This window comes from Symphalangus syndactylus, chromosome 5, assembly GCF_028878055.3.
Source record: "Symphalangus syndactylus isolate Jambi chromosome 5, NHGRI_mSymSyn1-v2.1_pri, whole genome shotgun sequence".
NCBI lineage: Eukaryota > Metazoa > Chordata > Mammalia > Primates > Hylobatidae > Symphalangus > Symphalangus syndactylus.
In genome coordinates, this window is record NC_072427.2 from 55919023 (window position 1) to 55937026 (window position 18004).

An 18004-nucleotide genomic window follows, 5' to 3' on the forward strand; every position below is an offset into this window, starting at 1 on the left:
GGGAGACAACACAACGTTAAGAGCAGCCCTGAGGCGGGCATCGGCTGATCCCAACAGCAGTGAGATCCTACAATACAAACCCTATTCATTGGTCCTGGGGGTAGCAGGCTCCACTGCCTCCCGGATGATTTTAGCAGGCAAGCAGTGCTTGCGCATGACAAGCAGTTGAGTTCAACGTGAGGCGAGACTAAAACTGATGCACCCTGGGAACAAGCTAAATTGTTCTCCTGGGCAGGCACACTGCTATCTCAGGGAAGACAGCTTCGTGGAAGGGGAAGGTTATCTGAGCTGTGTAAAGAGGGAAAGTCAATTTCCCTCTCTGATCCTTCCTCATCTGTAACCCGGGGGACCTTCAGACCTAACTCTGGCTCCCACACTACCTGTTAGGTGCCCTGGAAGGCCACTGCAAATTCGCAAAGAGTGCCTGGGAGGTTGTACATTTTCAAATGCAATCCCAGGACATCCATGAGACACCAGGTGAACTTGAAGCTTGAAGCAGTTCAGGCTTCCAACATCAGATTACCACATCTCTTGTGATGATGTGACCACTTTGCAAAGCTGTTTTTCAGAGTACCCTGATAAAAAGCAAACACCAAGGAACTTCATGTGAAACAGAAACTAGGTTAGTGGTCTCCAATCTGATCCCAAGATTTGAGAGGTGGTGCTGTGCCCCATAGGTGTTACATTGTTAAGGCATAAATACGTATTAAAGTGTTTTGATCTATTTAAAAAGAGAGGCTTGGGTATTATTTCTTTTGGCGAGGGGCTCTGTGAAAAATTTCCTGAGATACTAACGTGCTACGAACCAAGGAAGTTTCGGAACCTCTAACCTAACTCAGTAGGCTTCAATGAAGACCGAATAAGATGATGTCTGGGAGAGTACTTCGAAAAGTTGAAGGCAGAAGTTGGCAAACTTTCTGTAAAGGGCCAGGCAACTACTCACTTCTGTTGATGTAGCATGCATTGAAGGCGTCAAATGGATGGGCATGTTTGCTAAAATAACTTATTTACAAAAACAGTTGGTGGACTGGATTTGGCCACCTAGGTCATAGTTTGCTAACTTCTGGTCTAAAGTGTGTCCTAGAGTGCATGAAAGAAGCTGGAGAAAAATCACCATGGAGTTTAATCCTGGTTTTGCCTCTCATGGAAAGAAGAGAGACAACTAAAGCCTCAATCCAGGTAAAGAAGCATTCTTGCAAGTCCATCCATGTAAGTATGTGAAAAGTGGGCCCTTTCCCTGAAATTATCCAGATCCTGATTTCATTTACATTTTGTTTTATGATTTTGGGGAAATTCCATCAGTAACCTAGCAGGTTTATTTCCTATCTTTAGGAAATATACAGATAGTAAATTGTGCAGTTCGTATCTGCAGAGCTTTCATTCTTGGTCATCTTTTTATAACATCTTATCAAAGATAACTGCAACAAACAGGTCTGGGGACAAGAACAGGGAAGCATAAGACCAGTTTCATTGCAGCTATAAAAATAACCCTTTGTTTCCCATTGTACTTTGCAAGCAGGCGGCACTCTGCATGTCCTGGAAAGGTTGGGTCTGCTGACCTTGGAGGGTTTTTTATGATCAGTAAGGAGCAGGGACATATATGGCCCCCGGTGAAACCTTGGGTGAGCTGGGCCCTCCATACAAGGCTCATGAGACAAGTCATCTCACTTGGGCCTTGCAGGGTCCGGTGAAATGAGTGTAATCCCCCCACTTTACAGACCAACAAACTGAGGTTCAAAGAGGCTAATAAACTGGCCCAAGGACGTACAATGAGTAAGTGGTTATGTCACTTCACATGTTTAGCCTTTCCCAGTATCATCTGTCAAAGGGTCTACAAGATTCTCTTCAAAACTTGCACAACCCCACCCCTCTGGGAAGGCACCAGAAAGCCTGAGCCAGCTCTCCTGGGAAGCTGCAGGACACTGAGTGTGCCTGCATCCAGTGGCAGCAGTGCACAGGGTGAGCGAGCAGCACCAGGCACTTCTCCCTCCATGGCAGGGTCTACACGTCCCCCAGTGCACATCTCAAGCTCATACGATACACACTGCCAAGTCCATTTTGAATTCCATGGCCTGAATCATTAACTTTCAAAGCCAAAGCATTTAAAAGATAAAATTATCCTCTTGGCACTTCTCCAACTGCGCTCTTGACCTCCTCTGTTAGGCTACAGTTTTGTTTCTGGCTGTGCAAATGTCACATAATGCCACTGCACCCGGCAGTATCTTCCTCATAGCAACAGATCATAATAAAAGTCCCTCGGAGGCTGTTTGTGTTTCAAATACACATGGAATGAAAGAAAAATGCAGTGTGCTATATAAAGCGAGAGAAATGCATAAGCTTCATCTTTCATTTGCAGCCAATTTGTTTTAATAAGCTTTTATGCTGAGAGGTGAATAATTAGCATATGTTCTTAATTAAGATTGTTCTAGAGGAGTAGAGTGCTCCAGGTCATTAAAAATGGTTTTGTGTCTCAATGTCTTAATTCTCTTATCCTCTCATCAGTCAAAATACTTACAAGAAATGAGAATAGGTGTTTAGATTTTTGTATTTGCATAAATAAATATTGGAAGGAAAAATAAGGAATTCATTAAAATGGTTATCAGCACTGATGGTAGACGCAGGGTAAAGGGGAAGGAATGGGATCAGGATTTCCTTATGTATAATTTTAATTTTGACTTTAGAAACAGGTAAATGTATTACCTGCTTCAAACTGATGGATGGATAGACAGAAAGAGCAGCAAACCAACAAGCCTGCAGCTCTCAGGCCTCCCACCTCTGGCCTTGCATTTTCTTAAGTGTGTCAGGGTTATAAGGAAATCAGACAAAAATACAGGTAAATGTGTGCAGATGCTCCCCCATGTTTTAAGGGGGGCCCTTCACAAAATAAGCCTCAGGGAACGTAGTGATGTGGTCTGTGTGTGAGACGTCACCATGTAGGCTGAGCTGACATTACCCTTGTGTAATGAGCTACAAGTGAGTCTTTTTTTTTTTTTTTTTTTTAGAGATGGAGTTTTGCTCTGTCACCCAGGCTGGAGGGCAATGACACCATCATGGGTCACTGGAGCCTGGAGCTCCTGGGCTCACATGATCCTTCCACCTCAGCCTCCCAGGGAGCTGGGACTACAGGCACACACCAATATGGTGGGCTCACAAGTAAGTCTTTACTAAATAGTGTGTAAGGGGAATGGGTCATGTGGGTGAAACTCTGAGAAGAAACAGTAATTTTGTAAAGCATTTTTTTTTCTTTTTTTATTATTATTATACCTTAAGTTCTAGGGTACATGTGCACAATGTGCAGGTTTGTTACATATGTATCCATGTGCCATGGTGGTGTGCTACACCCATTAACTCATCATTTAGCATTAGGTATATCTCCTAATGCTGTCCCTCCCCCCTCCCCCCACCCCACAACAGTCCCCAGAGTGTGATGTTCCCCTTCCTGTGTCCATGTGTTCTCACTGTTCAATTCCCACCTATGAGTGAGAACATGCGATGTTTGGTTTTTTGTCCTTGCGATAGTTTACTGAGAATGATGGTTTCCAGTTTCATCTATGTCCCTACAAAGGACATGAACTCATTATTTTTTATGGCTGCATAGTATTCCATGGTGTATATGTGCCACATTTTCTTAATCCAGTCTATCGTTGTTGGACATTTGGGTTGGTTCCAACTCTTTGCTATTGTGAATAGTGCCGCAATAAACATACGTGTGCATGTGTCTTTATAGCAGCATGATTTATAGTCCTTTGGGTATATACCCAGTAATGGGATGGCTGGGTCAAATGGTATTTCTAGTTCTAGATCCCTGAGGAATTGCCACACTGACTTCCACAATGGTTGAACTAGTTTACAGTCCCACCAACAGTGTAAAAGTGTTCCTATTTCTCCACATCCTCTCCAGCACCTGTTGTTTCCTGACTTTTTAATGATCGCCATTCTAACTGGTGTGAGATGGTATCTCATTGTGGTTTTGATTTGCATTTCTCTGATGGCCAGTGATGATGAGCATTTTTCATGTGTTTTTTGGCTGCATAAATGTCTTCTTTTGAGAAGTGCCTGTTCATGTCCTTTGCCCACTTTTTGATGGGGTTGTTTGTTTTTTTCTTGTAAATTTGTTTGAGTTCATTGTAGATTCTGGATATTAGCCCTTTGTCAGATGAGTAGGTTGCAAAAATTTTCTCCCATTTTGTAGGTTGCCTGTTCACTCTGATGGTAGTTTCTTTTGCTGTGCAGAAGCTCTTTAGTTTAATGAGATCCCATTTGTCAATTTTGGCTTTTGTTGCCATTGCTTTTGGTGTTTTAGACATGAAGTCCTTCCCCATGCCTATGTCCTGAATGGTATTGCCTAGGTTTTCTTCTAGGGTTTTTATGGTTTTAGGTCGAACATATAAGTCTTTAATCCATCTTGAATTAATTTTTGTATAAGGTGTAAGGAAGGGATCCAGTTTCAGCTTTCTACATATGGCTAGCCAGTTTTCCCAGCACCATTTATTAAATAGGGAATCCTTTTCCAATTGCTTGTTTTTGTCAGGTTTGTCAAAGACCAGATAGTTGTAGATATGTGGCATTATTTCTGAGGGCTCTGTTCTGTTCCATTGATCTATGTCTCTGTTGTGGTACCAGTACCATGCTGTTTTGCTTACTGTAGCCTTGTAGTATAGTTTGAAGTCAGGTAGTGTGATGCCTCCAGCTTTGTTCTTTTGGCTTAGGATTGACTGGGCGATGTGGGCTCTTTTTTGGTTCCATATGAACTTTAAAGTAGTTTTTTCCAATTCTGTGAAGAAAGTCATTGGTAGCTTGATGGGGATGGCATTGAATCTATAAATTACCTTGGGCAGTATGGCCATTTTCACAATATTGATTCTTCCAACCCATGAGCATGGAATGTTCTTCCATTTGTTTGTATCCTCTTTTATTTCATTGAGCAGTGGTTTGTAGTTCTCCTTGAAGAGGTCCTTCACATCCCTTGTAACTTGGATTCCTAGGTATTTTATTCTGTTTGAAGCAATTGTGAATGGGAGTTCACTCACGATTTGGCTCTCTGTTTGTCTGTGATTGGTGTACAAGAATGCTTGTGATTTTTGTACATTGATTTTGTATCCTGAGACTTTGCTGAAGTTGCTTATCAGCTTAAGGAGATTTTGGGCTGAGACAATGGGGTTTTCTAGATATACAATCATATCATCTGCAAACAGGGACAATTTGACTTCTTCTTTTCCTAATTGAATACCCTTTATTTCCTTCTCCTGCCTGATTGCCCTGGCCAGAACTTCCAGCACTATGTTGAATAGGAGTGGTGAGAGAGGGCATCCCTGTCTTGTGCCAGTTTTCAAAGGGAATGCTTCCAGTTTTTGCCCATTCAGTATGATATTGTCTGTGGGTTTGTCATAGATAGCTCTTATTATTTTGAGATATGTCCCATCAATACCTAATTTATTGAGAGTTTTTAGCATGAAGGTTGTTGAATTTTGTCAAAGGCCTTTTCTGCATCTATTGAGATAATCATGTGGTTTTTGTCTTTGGTTCTGTTTATATGCTGGATTACATTTATTGATTTGCATATGTTGAACCAGCCTTCCATCCCAGGGATGAAGCCCACTTGATCATGGTGGATAAGCTTTTTGATGTGCTGCTGGATTCAGTTTGCCAGTATTTTATTGAGGATTTTTGCATCAATGTTCATCAAGGATATTGGTCTGAAATTCTCTTTTATGGTTGTGTCTCTGCCAGGCTTTGGTATCAGGATGATGCTGGCCTCATAAAATGATTTAGGGAGGATTCCCTCTTTTTCTATTGATTGGAATAGTTTCAGAAGGAATGGTACCAGTTCCTCCTTGTACCTCTGGTAGAATTCGGCTGTGAATCCATCAGGTCCTGGACTCTTTTTGATTGGTAAGCTATTGATTATTGCCACAATTTCACACCCTGTTATTGGTCTATTCAGAGATTCAACTTCTTCCTGGTTTAGTCTTGGGAGGATGTATTTGTCGAGGAATTTATCTATTTCTTCTAGATTTTCTAGTTTATTTGCGTAGAGGTGTTGGTAGTATTCTCTGATGGTAGATTGTATTTCTGTGGGATCGGTGGTGACATCCCCTTTATCATTTTTTATTGCATCTATTTGATTTTTCTCTCTTTTCTTCTTTATTAGTCTTGCTAGTGGTCTATCAATTTTGTTGATCTTTTCAAAAAACCAGCTCCTGGATTCATTAATTTTTTGAAGGGCTTTTTGTGTCTCTATTTCCTTCAGTTCTGCTCTGATTTTAGTTATTTCTTGCCTTCTGCTAGCTTTTGAATGTGTTTGCTCTTGCATTTCTAGTTCTTTTAATTGTGATGTTAGGGTGTCAATTTTGGATCTTTCCTGCTTTCTCTTGTGGGCATTTAGTGCTATAAATTTCCCTCTACACACTGCTTTGAATGTGTCCCAGAGATTCTGGTATGTTGTGTCTTTGTTCTCGTTGGTTTCAAAGAACATCTTTATTTCTGCCTTCATTTCATTATGTACCCAATAGTCATTCAGGAGCAGGTTGTTCAGTTTCCATGTAGTTGAGTGGTTTTGAGTGAGTTTCTTAATCCTGAGTTCTAGTTTGATTGCACTGTGGTCTGAGAGACAGTTTGTTATAATTTCTGTTCTTTTACATTTGCTGAGGAGAGCTTTACTTCCAACTATGTGGTCAATTTTGGAATAGGTGTGGTGTGGTGCTGAAAAAAATGTATATTCTGTTGATTTGGGGTGGAGAGTTCTGTAGATGTCTATTTGGTCCACTTGGTGCAGAGCTGAGTTCAATTCCTGGGTATCCTTGTTAACTTTCTGTCTCGTTGATCTGTCTAATGTTGACAGTGGGGTGTTAAAATCTCCCATTATTATTGTGTGGGAGTTTAAGTCTCTTTGTAGGTCACTCAGGACTTGCTTTATGAATCTGGGTGCTCCTGTGTTGGGTGCATATATATTTAGGATAGTTAGCTCTTCTTGTTGAATTGATCCCTTTACCATTATGTAATGGCTTTGTCTCTTTTGATCTTTGTTGGTTTAAAGTCTATCTTATCAGAGACTAGGATTGCAACCCCTGCCTTTTTTTGTTTCCCATTTGCTTGGTAGATCTTCCTCCATCCCTTTATTTTGAGGCTATGTGTGTCTCTGCACGTGAGATGGGCTTCCTGAATACAGCACACTGATGGGTCTTGACTCCTTATCCAATTTGCCAGTCTGTGTCTTTTAATTGGAGAATTTAGCCCATTTACATTTAAAGTTAATATTGTTATGTGTGAATTTGATCCTGTCATTATGATGTTAGTTGGTTATTTTGCTCGTTAGTTGATGCAGTTTCTTCCTAGCCTCGATGGTCTTTACAATTTGGCATGTTTTTGCAGTGGCTGGTACTGGTTGTTCCTTGCAAGGCCGGTGGACCCCGCCCCGCCCCCTGGTGGGGACGGGGGGGGGGCCGCCGGGGGCCTCCCACTTATTCTACACCTCTCATGTCTCTTCACCGTGCCAGACTTGAGTCAAGCTCAACAGGGTCTTCTTTCCCCACTGATTCCACCAAGCCCGTTCCCTTGGCTGTGGTTTCGCTGGATAGTAGGTAGAGACAGTGGGAATCTTGTTCATCCATTCATGCGCGTCACTAGATGAGGAGGCATTTGGCTACCTTAACAGAGTCATAGTTACTCCCGCCGTTTACCCGCGCTTCATTGAATTTCTTCACTTTGACATTCAGAGCACTGGGCAGAAATCACATCGCGTCAACACCTGCCGGGGGTCTTCGCGATGCTTTGTTTTAATTAAACAGTCGGATTCCCCTGGTCCGCACCAGTTCTAAGTTGACTGCTAGGCGCTGGCTGAGGGGAGGCGCCGCGCGGAACCGCGGCACCGGGGGCGGACCCGGCGGGGGGGACTGGCCCGCGGCCCCGCCGCCGCCGCCGCCGCCACGGCGAGGAGAGGGGAGAAGGGGTTTGTTTTTTTTTTAAATTTTATTTTATTATTATACTTTAAGTTTTAGGGTACATGTATTTTTTAAGTAGTCTTTGCTAAGTGAGCATTCGGGTAACTAAACTACTGCACAATGAATGCTTCAGGAGGCCCAGCAATCTCCTATTCCTGGAGGGTACCTGAGGGCATCTCACCCCCTACAGCTGCATTTAGCTTGTTGGTGATTCCTAGATTCCCTTCTGAACTGGGACACAAGTGCTCTCCAAAGACAGACAGCTTTTGGGATGTGGGGGCCTTTTTAGCTCCCCAAATCCTTAGGCCAGGCTCTCTGGACAGGAGGACAGGGAAGCTTTACAAAGCCCACATGAAGGGGGGAAGAAGCTCAGGCCGTCCCTAGGCCCTCATCAAGGTTTCCTGACTGCCAGGCGAGGGTGGATGCAGAGCTCCGGACACCAGATCCTGCAGGAGAGGATCCCTGGGTGGGTGAGCATCTGCAGATGTGGCTGGGCACGGTGCCAGCAGCTGGGGCAGGAGTGGTATGGCCCAGGCTAAGCTGACAGGCTGTGGGATGCAATCGTTTCTGTTTTCTTCCATTTCCTTTTATCCCTTTCCCCTTCTGCGCTGGTGACGATTAGTCTTTGTTTCATAGACTTCTGGTTGGATGATATCCCTATACGTACTGAACGTACATATTTGTACATAGCTGATTCTGTTTCTTACTCTTTGCTCCTCATTCTGTTGTGAAGCCTCAACCATGTTGCTACGCATCTGTCTCATCTGTCGCTTCCAACTGCAGCACAGTGCTTCACGGCATGCATCAAAAAACAAACTAGCTTCTCAAAACACCGTGCTGATAGAACACACAGGGCAGCCAGTTTGAGAGCCTTATTCTGCAGAGTCAGATCAGACAGCAGTGCCACAGGGCATCTGGGAACATGCGCACCATGACTGCACACTACACAAAGACACGTCAATAGGTGACGAAATACAAAAACAAAGCTATTTCTGGCTGGGCACGATGGCTCACACCTGTAATCCCAGCACTTTGAGAGGCTGAGGTGGGCAGATCACGAGGTCAGGAGTTCGAGACCAGCCTGGCCAACATAGTGAAACCCTATCTCTACTAAAAATACAAAAAATTGGCCTGGTGTGGTGGCAGATGCCTGTAGTCCCAGCTACTTGGGAGGCTGAGGCAGGAGAATCACTTGAATCCAGGAGGTGGAGGTTGCAGTGAGCCGAGATTACGCCACTGCACTCCAGCCTGGGTGACAGAGTGAGACTGTCTCAAAAAACTAACAAACAAAAAACCCAAAGCTATTTCTTTAGGAATGCCCGTTTTTTGTGTGATTTTAAAAATAAACCCTAGGAGGAGCCTCCTTCAGGGAGGGGCTCCGACTCCATCGGGAGTGGGAGGAACGTACCCACTTGGGCATCTTGCCCCCGTCGGGGTCGTGGTGGTGGTACTGCAGCACGATCACCGTCACCACCACCGAGAGGCCCACGATGATCATGGTGCTGGCGAAGTACTGGGCTGTGGAGAGAACAGATGCAGGGTGAGACCCGGGGCTCCCACGGCACTGAACGTCACAGGACAGGCACACCCTGACCAGGTTCTCTGACCGTCAGGGCCTCAGGGTGCCGTGATGCCCATGTGCTGGGCAGATGGCCTCCTGCCACCAGCCAGGCCTGCAGCCCATATTCTGGGTGGGCAAAACCAGCCAGCATGGTCTGACTTCCCGCCCACGGAGTGGCCTTCCCTCACTTCATTGCACTTCCATGCACTCTGGCCTCCTTGTCAGTCAATAAGAGCTAGCATCTCCTGGTAGGATGGTGATAAGGTTGTTCCTGTGAGTAAATACTGGATGTGAGGGCATGGGAACCATCCAGTGTTTACAATGCAGGCCTCTACTGTGCTCCAGGGGCATAATGAGGGCAAACCTGCACACCACCTGGCTGCCAGCTGTCCAGCCTGAGGAAGGGGTCAGTGGCAGGGACTTTTCAGGACGAGAACTTCAGTCTCAGCTTTGGCTCTAATGGGCCATGGGTGTCCTTCCACGTGGGCCCAGCTGAGAGGCAGCATGGAGCATCTGAGTGCTTCCACCCTGGTCCACTAGTTACTGGCTGTGAGTTTGGAGTGGATGCTCAGCCTTTTTGTGCCTCAGCTCTCCAATGGGGGTGGTGCAAAGGATGATGTTTGTGTCCCCACAAAGTCCATGTGTTAAAACCCTAGTCCTAACTGGGATGGTATCTGGAGGTGGGGCTTTGGGAGGTATGAGATTGTGATTTATAATAAGAAATACGTATTTGGTTTTCCTCCCATTTCCTGGCACACAGCTCCTAAAACCTTTGAATCTCTGAAGTCATCAGTGTCTTTTTATATGCTAATGAGATGATTTATGGCTGAGGTTCCTGGATACCCTCAGATGGGGTTTGGCTCCCAGGGGAACCAGCCAAGTAATTAGAGAGTTGGAACCTTCAAGCCCTGTCCTCTCTCCCAACCCTTGACCCCTGGGGAGGAAAGAGGTACTGAGGGTTGAGTTGATCACCAGTGGCCAATGATGTAATCAATCATGCCTATGTAGTGAAGCCTCCATAAAAACCCAAAAGGATGGGGTTCTTTGGAGACATTCCCAGTGCTGAACATGTGGAGGTGTTTGGGGGGTGATGTGCCCATCTCCATGCCCCTTCTCAAATACTTTGCCCTATGCATTTCTTTCATTTGATTGTTCATCTGTGCTTTATAATTAATGAATAAATATCAGTAAAATGTTTCCCTGAGTTTACTAGAGTGAGTCACTCTAGTAAATGGCTGAACTCAAAGATGTGCTTTTCGGAACTCCCCGATTTCCAGACACTTGGTCGGAAGCATCGGAAGCCGGAACTTCTAACTGGCATCTCAAGTGGAAGTGGTCTTGTGCGCCTTAATCTGTGAGTGCTGTGCCAACTCCAGGTGGTGTCAGGACTGAAGTGAACTAACTGTAGGACGCCCAGCTGGTTTCCAAGAATTGGTCGATGTGGGAGAAACGCCCCGCTTTGGTGTCAGAAGTGTTGTGTAAGTAGAGAAATGGTGAGTGATTTTCTCAAGGGCCTTGAACAGGTCCTGAGGGTGCAGCCCTCATGAATGGGATTAGAGTCCTTCATAAAAAGAGGCTAAAGAGCTAATTCACTCTCTTTTTGCCATGCAAGGCCACAGCGAGAAGAGGGCCAGCTGTAAACCAGGGAGTGACCCCTCACCAGAGCCCTGCTGCCACCCTTATCTAGGACTTGCAGCCTTGCAGAACTGTGAGAAATAAATGTCTGTTGTTTAGGCCCCCAGTCTATGGCAATTTGTTACGGTAGCCTCCATTAAAACAGGAACCCCTTCCTTGCAGGATTTGTGCAATGATGAGCAATTACACAGGCCAAGATGTCTAGGAGAAATGAGGGGGCATTCTTTAGTGGGCAGCTCTGATTATTAAACCTTTGGTGTGGCTGTCTGCTCGAGGGGCTGAGCTCTAAGCAGAAAGCATCAGGGTGCAGGAGGCTAAGCATTCAGCTAGCCCTCACTGGCCCTCACGCCAGGAAGGAACTCACTGCCTTCCTACAAAGACCAAGAGGTACCTGGGAGGAGCTTTGCCAGAGGTGGAAGTTCGAGACCTAAAGTTAGCGTCAGGGCCCCTGAGAAAAGGAAGGAGACTGGAGCAAACCGTGACCCTTATGAGCTGAATGATGCTTCCCCCTAGAATTCATATGTTGAAGCCCTAACCCCTAGTACCCTAGAATGTGACTGTACTTGGAGATAGGGTCTTTAGGGAGGTAATTAAGTACAATTAGGTCATCAGGGTAAGCCCTAATCCAATCTGACTGGTGTTCTTTTAATGAAGAAGAGGAAATTTGGACACACAGAGAGACACCAGCGATGCAGGTGCACAGAGGAACTACCAGGCGAGGACAAAGCATTGTGAAAGTGGTTGTCTGCAAGCCAGGGGGAGAGGTCTCAGGTTAAACCATCCCTGATAGCCCCTTGGTCTTGGATTTTCAGCAGTGCAACTGTGAGAAAATAAATTTCTGTTATTTAAGCCCCTAAGTCCACAGTATTTTGTCATGGCAGCCTGAGCAGACCAACCACCTCTGGAGAGATGGGGGTCAAAGGATTGCCCAGACTGAAATTCCATCAACAGAGGGCAGCAAAGCTGATGTGCCTGGGGCCATCAACATCCCATCCTTCTAGATGTGGGCTATGCACCAACCAAGCCTTTCCCAGCGGGTAATCAGTCCAGAGAAGGCCTGACAACTGCCCCAGGAAGGGTGGCTGCAAATCTCTACTGAAAGCAGTGTGCTGGAAGGTAGAAAGAATGGAGTCAGAATCAGGTGGAAAGGTGGTTCTTCCCTGTCTGGAAGGTACGAAGAGAAGAATGATACCCACAAAGCCTTTTCATACCAACAGTTTCTCTGGCCAAGATACTGCACATACAGGGAGTTCCACAAAGAAGGGCCTTTGCTGCTTGATTCCTAAAGCCTGGGGGTATCCAGGTAGGGCTCTCCCTCTAGCCCACCCCCAGGTAGACACAGAATGGATCCTCAAGCAGCAGGGGCCAGCAGGTGTAATGACAGTCTGTATACCTCCTTCCAACCTTCACTGCCCAGTGGGAGTGGAGACTCTTGTTTTTGTTGTCCCTCCCCGGGTAGAGGGTCAAGCCTTATACCTGTGCAAAATATATTTTTCTCATTCATATTTCCCGAAAAACTTTTATTTTATACAGAGACATTGAGTTATCTCAGGACACAGTAACCGTGTGCTTCTCCCATTTTAACAAAGGCTTTGTGGGAAAACATCTTAAGCTAAAATGATGCATCTCTAATGATAAAATATCTGGCTTGAAAGCAAGCATGAGGAGGAGAATTATGAGGGGAAGGGAGGCATTTCTGCAAGTTAAAAGTCAAACCTCAAAGCTGAACATCCCCTTCCCCTTACTTGGGCCCAGGTGACTCTGAATAGTTACAGCAAATCATCACCTTCCAGAGAAAATGGGGGCAGTGCAGCCCTATTTCTTCTAGTTTCATCTGCTGGGAAATCCTGGGCACACGCTAACCCTAACCCCATATCTGCAAGAGAGGAGCCCGACTCTTGACTTACCTATCAACGGTACTGAATCGGATGTGGCGGGCATGATCTCAGCCACGAGCAGCATGAAGACAGTAAGAGAGAGTAAGACTGTTATCCCTAAAACATAAACACACAGCAGTTCCTCAGACAAAAACAGACAAGAAGGCCTCAATTCTGTCGAAAGAGGGCTCCTAACCTGACACTCAAAAGGACTAGGGAGGCGCTGGGGGGAATGTCGTGGAATACACGTTTTCCCTATGTTATGGGCGTGTGTATTTTCCAGGGGACATTCCATGCCACTTGTCAGAGTCCCAAAGGAGTCTCTTACGGAGACAAGTTTAGGACCCAGAATTTTAAAAGCATCAACACAAACTGAAAAATTTAACTTGGCACAATTATCTCTCATATTCTTTGTAAAATATTATTGAGAAGTAGTTTCACATAGCAGGAAAAAGAAAATACGCAGTCAGGAGACCTGGTTTCAGGTCTTAGGTTTGCTACTCAGCTAGCTATGTGACCTTAGATATGACATTCAACCTTTCTGAACCTCATACTCAGAAGATATGGGTTTGGGAATGATTTCTACCATATGCTACATCTGATGTTTAGTAACTCATTAAGACATTGGGAAACTCATTCCGCCATTCAAAATCTTGGTTTCCTTAGCTTCGTATGGGAGTGATCATAAGAATTACACTGGGTACTGTAACATACAAATGCAAGCTGATACTAAGCTAAATTGTTCCCTCGATGACCAGTTGCCATCGAGGAACAGGTGGGGTGGCAGGAGGGAAGAAAGCACAGGCTCCTCGAGGCAGAATGGAGCTGGCCCCTCCCCATGCATCCCCCATCCTCTGAGGGTCCTCCAGTATTCTCAGGATCACACAGCCGTCCAGCACGGAGCCCGAATCAGGGACCTCTGGTGTCCTGGAGCCACCCTGGGCTAGGAGGTCCATGTGGAATGAGCCAGGGAATCCCCAGGAACCCTGATAGAGTCCTGCGCTGTCCGCTGTGAGCCCTCCAGAGCTGACCTCAGCAGAGGGCCTCCAGTCTCAGACTCCCGCCAGACACCGGGGCGCTTACCCAGGGAAATCTTCTCCCCGGAATCTGCAGGAAGCAGGAACACCAGCAGGGCGAGGGCGGAGATGAGCACACAGGGGATCAGCAGGTTGAGGCCATAGTAGAGCGTCCTGCGGCGCATGGTCACTGTGAAGGTGACATCGGGGTAGGGCTCTTTGCAGCACTCATAGAACTTTTCACTCCTCTTGCCAGGGATTCCTCCATAGGGAGGAGGAGAGAAGGAGCCATTGTTAGAATACAATAAGTTACCCTGTTTATTTCAATGTGTATACCACAGCCAAGCACAGCCCTAAAGTTTGCAAAGTGCTAAAAAAAAAAAAAAAAAAAAAAAAAAAAGGGCAGGGGTGTAATTAGCTTGAATAAAACCTTGTTGATTTACTATAAAGAGTATTTTAGTGATAGTTGGCCAAATTGGTAGATATTCTTTTGGTGGATTGGAAACACATGATTATAATAATTATAAATAATACATTACCAATTTTACACTGTTATAAATGCAACCACTGTTTTCCTATTTAAAATAATCAAATATAGGTTCCCATCAACTGAAATTTGCTGTTCAACTTGCTTTTAGAAATGGAGTGGATCTGAATAATGTAGAGATATCTATCCTCACACTGGTTTGTTTAAATGCATCCTCACTACAGTTGCCAGTTCCTCTTGGAAAGCATGGCATATCCTAACTGTTTTCTGTTTCTCCTCCTGTAGCTCTCACTAAATTATGGAGACTACTGCAAAATTCAATAAATGCTCACACTGGAAAGGACAGTGGAAAATCCCAAACTTTTAAAGCTTGCCCAGGAATAGGAAAGCTTTCTTCCAGGCTGTTAGTCTCATGGCTTACCCACTAGGTCCCATTCTCCATTGGGGATATAGCCACTGATATCTGCCTCCTGCATCTGCAGATCCAAGGACCAGCCTCCATAAGACCAGGACCCAAACTTCAGTTTGCAATGCTGCACATCAAAGGGAAACCAGCGTACATCGATGTAGCAGGAACTCTTGAATATGCCTGTGTGGGTGATGGAAACAGAAGACTGAAACGGAAGCTGACTGAGATGTGCTGAAAATACACAGCAGTTCCTTCAGCCGGTTCCGCCCTCCGCACTGCAGCTAACACAGTCCAGAGCAAACTGAATCTTTTTATTTATTCGCAAAATCTGTAAAACAGAATCTCAGCTAAGCTTCACTGTCTTTTAAAATCCAAACGTAACACTGACATGCTCTGTCAAAGACTGTTTTGTGGGCTTTTTCTGCAAAGAGTTAGCTCTATAATCTTGCATTTACCATGAGCATCTTCAGACTCTTAAATGATAAAAGTAAAGAATGCAAAACATCTCAGGGAAGTTGATAACACTGACGATGAAGTTAGAAATAGAATCTAAAAGGGGTGTGTGTGTGTGTGTGTGTGTGTGTTTGGTGCGGGGTGAGGTAGGCATTTTCTTTAGGTTAAAAATGGGAAGAACACATGATTATCAAGAAATACAATCTAGAATTCTGGTTAAAGCTAGAATTTTAACTAATTTACATTCTAGATCAAGAACAGAACAAGCTGGGCACAGTGTCTCATGCCCATAATCCCAGTGACTCAAGACACTGAGGTGGGAGAGTCACTTGAGACTAGGAGTTTGAAACCGGACTGGGCGACATAGTGAGACATCTCTAATAAAAAAATTAGCTGGGTGAGGTGACGCATGCCTGTAGTCCCAGCTACTCAGAAGGCTAAGGCAGGAGCATTGCTTGAGCCCAGGAGTTTGAGGCTAAAGTGAAGTGAGCTATGATCGAGCCCCTGCACTCCAGCCTGGGGAACACACCTAGAATCTGTCTGTAAGAAGAAAAAAAGTTGTTAAAAAAAAAAAAAAAAAAAAAAAAAACAAGAACAGATAAGTTTAAGCTGAAGAGATGGTGCTTGAAGGAAGAGTTTCCGCTGAAAAGAGCTATTCCAGGCTAGGACAGGTTGGAAGTGGATTTCCCAGAGGGCCAAGGGGAGGAAACCAGAAGAGGCCACTCCAGTTATTTACACTCATGTGCTCTTCCCTGCCCAGAGGAAGGCTGCATAGCACAAGAAGACAGGCACAGACTCAGTGTCCAAGTGTTCCTGGGGCAGGGCTGGCACTCTGCAAACTTCTGCTACTGAGTTACAGAACGAACACACGCAGGAAGGGCCTCCACGGCCTTGCAGACAAGGACCCCACCTCACAACCGAGTTGGGAAAAGATACACATTTTGTCCCCTGAAGTTCCTTTAAGTATGCTTTGCGTCCTTACATGAAATGTTTATAGGAATCTGGAATCATCACAGACAATCCCCCTCCATTAATAGTTGATCCCCCCAAAACCCACATTGTCTGCCAGTTAGTTAGAAAGCTTTGTAACTTCATGAGCCCATTTCTACGAAATGGCCCGAGACAGAGAATTTCTAGAGACAAAGCAGATCAGTGGTTGCTGGGAGTAGGAATGGGAATTAACTGCAAACAAGCAAAAGGGATCTTTGTGGGGTGATGGGAATGTTCTAAAACTAGACTGTGGTAATGATTGCATAATTCTGTAAATACACTAAAAATTGTTGAATCATGTTCTTAAAATGCATGATATGTAAATTCTCAATAAAGCTGTTAAAAAATAAACACATGAAATGGGGGGGGAAAGTCATGTTATGATCAAGTCTCTATTTCAGAGCTTGAACTCAAAACATTCTTTTCTATCCATGCCCCTCTACAGACAGGGCAGCATCCTGGGACTCGTTCTACACTCCCAGGGAGCAGGCGGGGGTTTCCCAATCCAAGCGGCCCTGGGCTTTTCCTGCCAGCGTAAGGAAGCCCCTCATGGTCACAGGACAACGTGCCCTGTCCTGACCGGAATCCAGGGCCACTGCGGTGGGGACACAGGCCTGGAGCCCCAGAGGGGGCTGCTGCGCTCAGGCAGCTCGAGGCTTGCAGTACTGCTCCTGCAGCTGAAAATAGCCTCAGCCTTCCAAACAACCTGCAGCAGCATATTCTACACTGGTGACTACCGGAGGCTGTTTTCTAAAATAGCCCTCATAACAGAAGCTGCAACACGCAGGCCTGGTGAGAAAGACCTCGGGAGTGATGGAAGGCTCCCCCCACTACCCCTGTCTGCAAGGGTCCTGCTGGTAGGCGGAAATGCCAGGGCTAGCAGGAAAGCGGATGCTTCGAGAAGCCTGAACAGCTGGACTTCTTCAATCTCTTCCAATATTATTGGGAGATGTCTACCATTGACAGGTTCACTCGCTCCTTTGTTCATTCAGGGATAAATGCTAAGGTGAGCAAAGGCTGACTCTGCCCCCAGATGCTTGTCACCTGCTGACAGGGAGGGCACGCAGACAGCAACCCAGAAGGCACAGCCAGTATGTGTGGTATGTGAGTGGTGTGAGTAGTGTATCTGGTTTGAGTGTGCATGTCTGCATGTGTGTGAGTGGTGTGTGTGAGGGTTGAGTCGTGTGTGAGTGGTGTGTATGAGTGGTGTGTGTGAGGGGTGTGTGTTAGTGGTGTCTGAGTGGTGTGTGTGTTAGTGGTGTGAGTGGTTTGTGAGTGGTATGTATGGATTGGTGAGTGGTGTGTGGGTGGTGTATTCGTGTGAGTGGTGTGTGAGTGTTGAGTCGTGTGGGTGGTATGAGTGGTTGTGTGAGTGGTGTGTGTGATTGTGAGTGGTGTGTGTGAGTGGTGTATGTGTGTGGGTGGTGTGTATGAGTGGCATGTGAGTGGTGTGAGTAGTGTGTGTGTTTGGTGTGTGTGAGTGGCGTGTGTGAGTAGTGTGAGTGGTATATGTGTGCATGGTATTTGTGTTTGTGTGTGACTGTGAGTGGTGTGTGTGGCTGGTGTGTATGAGTGGTGTGTGTGAGTAGTGTAGATGTGTGAGTGGTGTGTGTCAGTTGTCTGTGGGTGGTGTGTG

At 45.5% G+C, this 18004-nt stretch overlaps 1 protein-coding gene and 1 long non-coding RNA gene across 4 annotated transcripts in view; one reads left to right on the top strand and one right to left on the bottom strand.

Annotated features, from left to right (window-relative positions):
• CHRNA7 (cholinergic receptor nicotinic alpha 7 subunit) overlaps nt 1-18004 on the bottom strand; it is a 145068-nt gene that overhangs the window by 2254 nt on the left and 124810 nt on the right. For all 3 annotated transcript variants that reach the window (XM_055278527.2, XM_055278526.2, XM_063639056.1), the window contains 4 exons: nt 14938-15105; nt 14097-14291; nt 13044-13130; nt 9349-9458 (listed from right to left, as the gene is read on the bottom strand). In XM_055278527.2, coding sequence (XP_055134502.1) covers nt 9349-9458; nt 13044-13130; nt 14097-14291; nt 14938-15105 — 560 coding nt within the window. The remainder of the gene's footprint in view (nt 1-9348; nt 9459-13043; nt 13131-14096; nt 14292-14937; nt 15106-18004) is intronic.
• Nucleotides 6-16728, top strand: LOC129482548 (uncharacterized). Its single transcript, XR_008657769.2, has 3 exons — nt 6-3153; nt 10779-10979; nt 14802-16728. It is a non-coding gene; the product is annotated as an uncharacterized lncRNA (long non-coding RNA).